The 10645-nt window shown below is 52.8% G+C and overlaps 1 protein-coding gene across 1 annotated transcript; it reads right to left on the bottom strand.

Annotated features, from left to right (window-relative positions):
• Window positions 1-4414: 4414 nt before the first annotated feature.
• On the bottom strand, window positions 4415-8981 carry LOC125518948 (uncharacterized). The gene is made up of 3 exons (XM_048683831.2): window positions 8739-8981; window positions 7737-8636; window positions 4415-4687 (listed from the first exon to the last, which is right to left on the bottom strand). Exons 1-3 carry the CDS (start codon window positions 8979-8981, stop codon window positions 4415-4417), a joined length of 1416 nt encoding a protein of 471 aa, XP_048539788.2.
• Between the last annotated feature and the right edge of the window lie 1664 nt (window positions 8982-10645).

Here is a 10645-nt window from a genome sequence, read left to right as displayed (position 1 = left end):
CAGGTTAAACTTGACGAGCCTAGCATGTACAGACATGGCCTCGGAACACTAAGACCGAAAGGTCAAACGTGAATCATATAGTAGATATGATCAACATACATATGTCCACCATTGAAAACTACTCCATCTCACGTGATGATCGGACATGGTTTAGTTGATATGGATCAGATGATCATTTAGACGACTCGGGGGATGTCTATCTAAGTGGGAGTTCCTAAGTGATATCATTAACTGAACTTAAATTTATCATGAACTTAGTCCTGATAGTTTTTTTGCATATCTATGGTGTAGATCAATGGCCCGTGCTACTGTTCCCTTGAATTTTAATGCATTCCTAGAGAAAGCTAAGTTGAAAGATGATGGTAGCAACTACACAAACTAGGTCCATAACTTGAGGATTATCCTAATTGCTGCATAGAACAATTATGTCCTTGATGCACCGTGATATGTCTCCAACGCATCGATAATTTTTTATTGTTCCATGTTGTTATATTATCAATCTTGGATGTTCTATAATCATTTTATATCATTTTTTAGTACTAACTGATGTCGCTTGAAGATACCTCGGGTTTTTCCCCCAAAGAGGAAGGGATGATGCAGCACAGCGGCCGTAGGTATTTCCCTCAGATATGGAACCAACGTTACCGAATCAGTAGGAGAACCAAGCAACACAATGTAAATAGCCCCTGCACACAGATAACAAATCCTCGCAACCTGATGTGTAAAAGGGTTGTCAATCCCTTCCGGGGTACGGCACCTGAAGATAGGCGAACGGACGTGAGATAATTTTGTAGTAAATTGATAGATCGAACGCCGAATAAAATAAATAAGGAAAAATTTCAGCAAGCTATTTTTGTATTTTTGGTTTAGTAGATCTGAATAAAAATGCAAAGGAAAAGTAGATCGCAAGCAAATATATGAGGAAGAAGACCCGAGGACCGTAGGTTTAACTAGTGGCTTCTCTCGAGAAAGATAGCAAACGGTGGGTAAACAAATTACTGTTGGGCAATTGATAGAACCTCAAATAATTATGACGATATCCAGGCAATGATCATTACATAGGCATCACGTCCAAGATTAGTAGACCAACTCCTGCCTGCATCTACTACTCTTACTCCACACATCGACCGCTATCCAGCATGCATCTAGTGTATTAAGTTCACGAAAAAATGGAGTAATGCAATAAGAATGATGACATGATGTAGACAAGATCCGTTTATCTATTGCGTTAGATATAGATCCCATCTTTTTATCCTTAATAGCAACAATACATACGTTTCGGTTCCCTTTCTGTCGCTGGGATCAAGCACTATAAGATCAAACCCACTACTAGGCACCTCTTCCCATTGCAAGATAAAAAGATCAAGTTGGCCAAACAAAACCCAAATATCAGAGAAGAAATACGAGCTATAAGAGATCAAAGAAACTCAAATAACTTCGATGGATATAAAAAGATATGACTGATCATAAACTCAAAGTTCATCAGATCCCAACAAACACACCGCAAAAAGAGTTACATCATATGGATCTCCAAGAGACCATTGTATTGAGAATTCAACGAGAGTGAGAAATCCATCTAGCTACTAACTACGGACCCGAAGGTCTATAAAGAACTACTCACGCATCATCGGAGAGGCACCAATGGAGGTGGTGAACCCCATCCGAGATGGTGTCTAGATTGGATCTGGTGGTTCTAGACTCTGCGACGGATGGATGAATATTTCGTCGACTCTTCTAGGGTTCTGGTATTTTTGGGGTATTTATAGAGCAAAGAGGTGGTCCGGGGGGCACCTGAGGTGGGCACAACCCACCAGGGCGCGCCCTGGTGGGTTGTCCTCTCCTCAGGACTCCCCCTAGGTGCAACCAGGGCCCAATATCTTCCTTTTGGTCCATAGAAAATCTCCATAAAGTTTCGTGGCATTTGGACTCCGTTTGATAAGGATTTTCTGCGATGTAAAAAACATGGAAAAAATAGCAACTGGCACATGGCACTATGTCAATAGGCTAGTACCAAAAAATGATATAAAATGACTATAAAATTATTATAAAACATCCAAGATTGATAATAAAACAGCATGGAACAATAAAAAATTATAGATACGTTGGAGACGTATAAGCATCCCCAAGCTTAACTCCTGCTCGTCCTCGAGTAGGTAAGTGATAAAAACAGAATTTTTTATATGGAGTGTTGTTTATCATGTCATATCATATTCTTTTCTTTATAGCATGGACATTTGGACTTTTATGTGATGCAAAGCAATAGTTTAGTTTTGACATAATAATTTAGATACTCAAGCATATCAACAAGCAGCCATATCTTTCAAAATATCAACACTAAAGTAAATTATCCCTAGCTCATCATGCTCAAACATTGATCCATTCATGAAACACACTCGAATATTAGCTACACCCAATACTTAAGTACGATCATATTGCCTCCTAGTTGGTGCTTTTATAAGAGAAGATGGAGACTCAAATTTCAAAATAAAAATTGCATAAAGTAAAAGAAAGGCCCTTCGTAGAGGGAAGTAGGGATTTGTAGAGGTGCCAGAGCTCAAAGTGAAAAAATTAGAGATAAAAACATTTTGGGAGGTGTATCCATCCCACCAACGAAAACGACTTAGTGTCCCGAACACTTTCCATGCTAGATATGCCATAGGCGGTTGCCAAACAGAAAATAAAGTTTATTCCTTTTTCCACCATACTTTCACTTTCCATGGCAAGCCGAATCCACGGTTGCCTTCCATACCAACACTTTCCAAGAAATTTATTATTTGACAACATAAAGTAAATTCAATATTTTTTTGCATTTCGGGACTGGGCATCCCTAATACCTTTGCCTTACTCTTGTGCAATGACAAGTGAATAAACACTCATCTTGATAATAACACATCAAGCATGGAAAATATTAGCCACCCGTTACCGTTCCGCAAGAGAAACAAACACACAAAAGAGAAGTTTATTTTGAAAATTAGAGATGGCACGCGCAAATTTTCTTAGAACGGCAAAAGAATACCGCATATAGGTAGATATAGTGGACTCAAGTGGCAAAACTGGTTTAAAGGATTTTTGGATGCACAAGTAGAGGTCATACTTAGTGCAAAATGAAGGCTAGCCAAAAGATTGAGAAGCGACCAACCAAGAAACAAATAATCTCATAAGCAAGCATTAAGCATAATTAATGTCGGGTGGTTGGGGCGACATATGCCAACGGATGGTTTATCATTGTGGGAGCCAATAAAACGTCGCTGGTGCCTAGAAACGTGATGAGGCGAAGACATGCATGCCGGGGAATCTTACCCAGCTTCGGGGCTCTCCGTGGAGATAACACCCCTACTGCTGCTCTGCGGGGTCTCCGCATGATCACTAGTTTGGCAAGTAGCTACAAGAGGCTCCTTGAGCTGTTCGAAGGAAGAAGAAGAAGGGAAAGGCTAGGTTTCTTCTCCCCTCGATGTGTTGTCTAAAACTCCTAAAAAAGATCTCTCTGTGCATGGGCTCCCTTGGGGGTTTATATAGGCCTACCCCCCAGGGGTACAATGGTAATCCAGCTGGGCATGGGCCCTAGCTGTCTGTGTCTACGCTTGCCGGCTTCTCCGCCGGCCGATGGGGCCCGCCGACTGGCGGGCCCGCCGGTTGCCGGCTTTCTAGCCGATAGGCTGGTCCCAACGCTCGGGGGTCTTGTTGGGGGCTGGCTACTGTTGCGCCACCTCTGGTGACGTGGGCTTCGTTGTGGTAAGCATGGCTACGGTGCCGCCGTTGGGCGGCATATCACTGTAGCCTTACCATGTCTTGTCTTCTTAATGAGGCGCATCCCTCGAGGCGAGGGACTAGCCGGCTACTGGGAGTCGGATACCTCCAGGCCGACTACGGGAGGTCTGGCCGCCTTCGGGCGTCCTCCTGACTGATGGGGCCTGCAGCCCTTGGGTCGTACTGACAGCTCGCTGTGGGTGACGTCACGGTCAGCATGGCAACAGTGCTGTGCCGGATTGGGGATGGCCGCCCTGTACGGCGCACTGTGGCCATGCTCGTCCCGGGATTCGGGGGTGGAAGGCTTCACTTTAGCCACGCCCCGTCTTTTTGCTGTTACGTGGGTGCAGACTTTGAAGGCACGGTCTTGGCCGTTGGTTGGGGGCCGGCTTCTGGGAGTCGGCCCTCTCGTGGCCGGCTTCTTGGAGCCGGCCCTCTTGTGGTTTCCTTTGGGAGGTCTCGAGGCAGGGCCGCCTTCGTGCAGCCGCTCTGAGAGGTAGCCGGCTGGAGGAAGGCGGCCCCACGCCTTGGATCTTGAAGGCTGGAATGGCTTGTAATTTTTCTGAAGTGCCAAGGGGAGCCGGCTGGGCTACCCATGGTCATTTACTCCGACAGTAGTCCCCGAAGCTGGTAGGGCTCCGAGGCCGAAGAAAGACGAGAAGCTGAATCAGCTTCCTATCTTGAGGAGCCGGCGGCTAGGAGCCGGCTTTGATTCGGTGCGCCGTCTTTCGGTGGTTTCAAAGTTTGAAGGCAGGAACCAGGCGTTCGCGCGGGTCAGGTTGTGAGCTGACCGCTCGCCGCCTACGCGCCACATGGCACCCGATGGCTGGAAGGGCCTGCTAGCCCACGCGCGCGACGGGATGTCGCCGTAGTCCGGGGCCCACGAGCGCCGGGCCTCGGCCCACGCGCGGATCCTTTGCGGCCCGGACGGACCGCACGTCTTCCAGCAACGGTTACCGCTTGCCGTTAAGGCGTAATAATCGCGGGACGTGGGGGGAGTGGGCGCAGTTCATCCCATGCTCCCCCACGCCTTGCCTCCTCGGCTTCGCCGCGCGAGGCTATAAGTAAGGGGGAGGAGGAGGAGCGGCAGACGCTCGCGCGCTCGCCCTCGCTCCGCCCCTACCTTTCGTTCTTCCTCTCCGTCGCCGCAGCCTCCTGCCGCCGCTCGGCTCTTCCGCCAATCTTCTTGGCTCGTCGTTGCTCCGCCGCAGCAGGGTTGCGCGCATCTCCGCTGCCACACCTTGTTCACCGCCGCGCCGTTCCCATGGCGTTGTCGAGCTCTTGGGACGGCTCCAACGTCCATGAAGACCATGTCGACTTCCTCCGCCGGACGCGGCGTCTGCCAGGCGCGAACTACATGCGGGTCCATCACGCGCCGGCGAGGGAGATCTCGCCGGCACCGGAGGAGGACGAGCAGGTAATCTTCCGCTCGCACTGCCTGCGCGGCTTCGGCCTTCCAGCGAGCGGGTTCCTCCGTTCTTTCCTCGAATTTTACCGCCTCCAGCCACATCACCTCACTCCAAACGCGGTGATGCTGTTGTCGGCCTTCGTCACCCTGTGCGAGGGCTTTCTTGGTGTTCTCCCCACTCTCGAGGTTTGGGGAGAATTCTTCCAGTGCAAGCTCGGCACTGTCATCGCGGGCGTGCCCGCCCCATGCGGAGCCTTCATCGCCATGAGGCGGACGGGCGATCTCTTTTGGAGCAGCTCTTGGCGATTCAAGCCCGCTTGCAGCCGGCTCACCGCATGCTCTGCCATCTTCAGCGCGCCGGGGCGCCAGTGCTGGCCGCCCTCTAGCCCGGCGAGGCAATTCCCCGCACCCCAAGTGGGACTACCGACTGGCTGGAGGTTGAGGTTGGCCGCTTCGAGGCTCGGAAGGCATCGGCGGCCCGGCTCGGCGCTGGGCAGGCGCTGGAGTTCGTCCGAGCTTGGTATCCTGGGCTGAGCTTGGACCAGCTGCGCACCTCGTGGCTGGAGGCCGACGAGGAGCTGGAGGCGGTGCGGCCGGCTATCGCCTAGCGCGCCTCGACGATCACCGAGTGCACCGACACAAGTGCCTTTGCCCCTGAGGTGAACGATGATGGTGTTGCTCAGCCGGAGGAGTGGTTCGGGCTAAACCCGGCAGAGGGTGAGGACTCGGCGGAGGAGATTGCTTCCAGCGACGAGGCGAAGAGGAAGAAGGAGAAGGTGGTGAAGACGTCGTGCCAGACGGTGAAGCGACCAGCTAGCCTCAGCCTGATCGTGCCTCCAGCAATGAGGCGCGCGCAGGCACGCCGTCTGCGGGAGGTGGTAATCATGCCGAGTTTCGCCAGCCGGCCACTCCTCCAGCTAGCACTGCCGTCTCCACCGACCTGCCCGACTCGCCTGTCGTTCCCTTGGCCTAATCCGCTGTCCTTGCTTTTCCTGCTCATTACCCTTTGAATAACTTTTTATTAAATTTGCGCAGTTCCACCCACTGGGGGTGTATTCAAACTATGTTGAATGCTAGCCTTTCGAAGGTCTTTTTGTGTAAATATAATCATGCATGTGTTTGTCTTTCGTTCATGTTTGCTTTTCATCTTTTGGGCTTTTTCCTTTGCCGCCTTCCTGTGGTCTCTGCCTTCCTAGCCGGACAGCTGCTCTGCAGTCTGTGGCTAGAGAAGGATTTGACCGTTTTCTTTTGGGAAGGCAAATACTGGAGCTTTCTTAGATTGTAGCAAGGTGAACGGGAAGCCGGCCAACCGGCTTCTCTGGTAGCCGGCTGGCGGGACGAGAGGCCGGCTTGTGTTATATAAGTTCGTTGGTCCTTAGCCGTTTTTCGTGTGGGTGCCCTTTCCTGCCTTTGGCTCTTGCCAGTCGGACAGTCGATTCTTCGAGCTGCGACTTTCGGCAAGAGGGGGCTTGGGTGCCGGCACACTACTTGTCTGACCCCAGGCAGAACTTAGATATAACTTAAGGCGGCGAGTCCCCGGGCTGACTGGTCGAACCCAGTGCCGGATGAAAAAGACAAATGTAGTAACATAATCATAGGCATGATACTCATCATTCATAGATAAAAGAGGGTAGTCCCTGAGTGCTCCTCGGGGCACCCTTTGTCTCGTACTTAGTACAAAAGATATCGTGGTACATACTGCTTTTTAACTGTAAAATCTTTGGAGGAGATTGGCGTTCCATGGTCGTTCCGACTCCTTGCCGGAATCATCTCTCTTTCGTGCCTTCGGCTTTTGCGCGTTGATTAGGTAGTAGGAGTCGTTGCCCAACGCTCTGCTGATGATGAATGGGCCCTCCCAAGGGGCCAAGAGCTTGTGCTAGCCGGCTGTTCGTTGGATCAGCCGGAGCACAAGATCGCCCTCTTGGAAAGATTTTGGCTTGACCTTCCGGTTGTGGTAGCGGCGAAGACCCTGCTGGTAGATGGCTGACCGGCTGAGGGCTAACAGCCGGCCTTCTTCCAGTAGGTCGACGCCACCTTCTCGCGCTTCCTTGGCCTCCGCCTCCGTGTACATGGTAACCCGAGGTGAGTCGAACTCGATGTCAGTTGCCTCGATGTCAGTTGGGATGACAGCCTCGGCACCGTACACAAGGAAGAAGGGGGTGAAGCCGGTTGACTTGTTCGGGGTGGTGTGCAAACTCCAGAGGACGGCCGGTAATTCATCGAGCCAACAGCCGGCCGAACGCTCCAGTGGCACGACCAGTCGGGGCTTGATGCCGGAGAGGATGAGGCCGTTTGCTCGCTCGACCTAGCCGTTTGACTGCGGATGGGCAACGGGCACTAGGTCCAGCCGGATGCCTTGTGTTGCGCAGAAACATGCCAGTGCTCCCTTGGCAAAATTTGTGCCATTGTCGGTGATGATGCTGTGCGGTACGCCGTATCGGGTTGTGATATCTGCGATGAACATCATGGCAGTCGGCCCATTCAGCTTCTTGATCGGCTTTGCTTCAATCCATTTGGTAAATTTTTCCACAGCGATGAGCAGATGTGTCATGCCGCCGCGTGCTGTTTTGAATGGGCCCACCATGTCCAACCCCCAGACGGCGAAAGGCCAAGTGAGGGGGATGGTCTTGAGTGCAGAAGCTGGCAGGTGTTGCTTGGAACTGAAAACTTGGCACCCTTTGCAGTGTTTGACTAGCTCTTTGGCGTCGTCCAAAGCAGTCGGCCAGAAGAATCCGTGGTGGAAAGCTTTGGCGACGAGTGATCTTGAGGCCGCGTGGTGGCCGCATTCACCTTGGTGAATATCCTTGAGGATTGCTATGCCCTTCTCTGGCTCGACACAGCGCTGGAAGACTCCAGTGACGCTGCGCCTAACGAGCTCTTTGTTTACTATTGTGTAGGCTCCAGCTCGGCGTTGAACTTGTCTTGCCGAGATCTCGTCATTTGGCAACTCTCTGTTTACCAAGAAATTGAGGATGGGCTGGGCCCATGATGGAGCTGTGACTTCTTCTATTGTCAAAACTGCTGCTGTGACCAGGGCGGGTGGGCTGGGTGGTGAAGAATTGGAGTCGGCCACCGCCTGCTGTGTCGATGCAGTCCCCGGGCCGACTGCAGTAGTCCCCAGGCCAAGTTCCGAAGTTCCCAGGCAGGGTACGACTATGGCAGTCCCCGGGCCGCCTATCGAAGTCCCCGAGCCGCCTGCCTGGTTCCCCAAGTCGGATCCGACTGCGTCGGGGTCAGGCGGCATGAAGATGGAGTCAGATTCTGGAGATGGCTTGATGGATGGCTTGAGGAGGCGGTGCATGGAGACGCCGGCTGGTATAGCTTGCCGGGTAGAGCCTATCCATGCCAGGGCATCAGCTTGCTCATTGTCGGCCCGTGGCACGTGGAGGAACTCACATCCTTCAAAATGTCCACTAATTTGCTGCACGAGGAAGTGGTAGCTTGCCATGTTTGCGTCCTTGACATCCCAATCGCCAGATGACTGTTGGACCACCAAGTCTGAGTCGCCATAGCACAGGATCCGGCAGATGCCGAGTTCTTTGGCTAGCTGAAGCCCGTGTATGAGCGCCTCGTACTCGGCTACGTTGTTGGAGGCGGCAAAATGAATTTGCAAGGTGTACTTGAGCCTGTCGCCCTTGGGAGAGGTGAGGACGATGCCGGCTCCCAGGCCGGTGGGCATCTTGGACCCATCGAAGTGCATCGGCCAATGAGTGGAGTCGGGGGCTGGCGGTAGGTACTGGGTTTCGGCCCAATCGACGAGGAAGTCAGCCAGAGCTTGACACTTGATGGCGGTGCGAGGCTGGTAGAAGATCGTGTATGGGGCCATCTCAATGGCCCATTTTGCCACCCGACCGGATGCATCCCGGCTGCCTATGATCTCGGCGAGCGGGGCAGTACACATGACCGTGATGGGGTGCTCTTGAAAGTAGGGCTTGAGCTTCTTGGCGGCGAAGTATACACCATAGCATATCTTCTGGTAGTGAGGGTAGTTCTGTTTTGAGGTTGACAGTACTTCGCTCAAATAGTATACTGGCCTCTGGACTAGCTGAGCTCAGCGAATTCCTTCGGAACACCCGGCATGTCCTTGGGAGACCATTCGAAGATGTCCCGATTCTCACAGAGGAAATCGACAAGCTCGCTTTCCTATTTGCTGTCCAGGTTCGCCCCAATGGAGCCGAACCTTTCTGGGTGCTCCGTGTCCAGAAGTACCTTCTTCGTTTCTTTGGCTGGCTGGAAAGAACCTTGGGCATCACACTCCTTGGGGTCGGGGGACAGGGCCGGCTGCTTGCCGGCCATGGCCACAACTCGATCCAACATCTTCTTCTCTTCAGCAATAACGAGGGACTCGGCCAGCCGGCTGCTAGCTGCTGCACACTCGTCGGATTTCTTGTAATCTCCGGTTATGGTGATGATGCCCTTGGAACTTGGTATCTTCATCTTGAGGTAGGCATAGCAGGGTACAGCCATGAACTTGGCCAGGGCAGGTCGGCCAAGCAACGCATGGTAAGGGATCTCCAGATCCACTACTTCAAACCACACTGCTTCTCGGCGGAAATGATCCTTGTCCCCAAAGAGGACATCTATTTTGATCTTGCCGATTGGGGAACAAGACAGGCCGGGTACGATGCCATGGAACACGGTCCGACTGGGCATGAGCTGCTTTGTCTTGATGCTTAGCTTCTCCATGGTGTCATGGTACAGTATGTTGATGCTGCTCCCGCCATTTATCAGCACGCGGGAGAATCGGGCAGCTCGCCTTTCTGTTGCGAGGGTGGCGTCTAAGACCAATGCATAAGAGCCGGGGGACGGCATCACCTCTTGGTGATCGGCCCGGCTCCAGCTAATCGGCCTTTCTGACCAGTGCATGAACTCTGGGTTGTTGGAGGCAACCGCGTTGACTTCTTGGTGTTGTCGGCACCGGCTACGTCGGTCTTCCGGCTGGCTTGTAAAGACGGCGTAGGCGGCATGTTCATTGGGGAACTCGTCTTGAATGGCTTCGACCGCTGGTCGAGCGGCCGACTGCTGAGGGGCCGGGGGCGGCTGACCAGCAGGCGGAGGCGGCACTATCCCCTCGCCCTGGGAGATTTGCTTGAGCCAGTGACATTTCCAGGTCGTGTGGTTGGAGGGCTTCGCGCCGCTGTGGAACTTGCAGGGGGCATCAAGTGCTTGCTCGTAGGAGAAAGCCGGTTGCCAAGCCGGCCTGCCGCCCTTCGGCTTCTTGGGCGCGGGCCACCCTTCGGCTGGTTCGTCTTCGACTGTGGCTACCTGCCGATTGGTGGAAGGCGGCGTGGGACCCTTGCGCTTGTGGTCGTTGTGGTACGGGCGTTGACTGGAGTCCCCAGCCGGCGTCTTGGGACCCGGGGCGAGCACCTTCCCGGAGGCGTCTACTCGGAGCTCGGTCTTCATGGAGGAGTCGGCCGTGGCGTATTTATCTGCTATGACTAGTAGCTCGTCGAGGGTAGTCGGCTCGTCGCAGAGGAGTCGATGCTT

Source organism: Triticum urartu, chromosome 7A, assembly GCF_056163025.1.
Source record: "Triticum urartu cultivar PI428250 chromosome 7A, HENAU_Tu73, whole genome shotgun sequence".
Lineage (NCBI taxonomy): Eukaryota > Viridiplantae > Streptophyta > Magnoliopsida > Poales > Poaceae > Triticum > Triticum urartu.
The sequence above is the reverse complement of the archived record's forward strand: the minus strand, read 5'-3'. Positions and strand labels throughout refer to the sequence as shown.

What these genes read in the sequence shown, in the direction of transcription:
- LOC125518948 (XM_048683831.2), bottom strand. Translation starts at nt 8,981, where the DNA reads ATGGCCCCATACACGATCTTCTACCAGCCTCGCACCGCCATCAAGTGT. An exon ending in ATTTTGCCGCCTCCAACAAC is followed by an intron (nt 8,637 to 8,738) that starts GTAGCCGAGTAC and finishes GTGGTCCAACAG; the next exon opens with TCATCTGGCGATTGGGATGT. An exon ending in CCGTCTGGGGGTTGGACATG is followed by an intron (nt 4,688 to 7,736) that starts GTGGGCCCATTC and finishes CGTTGCTGGAAG; the next exon opens with ACGTGCGGTCCGTCCGGGCC.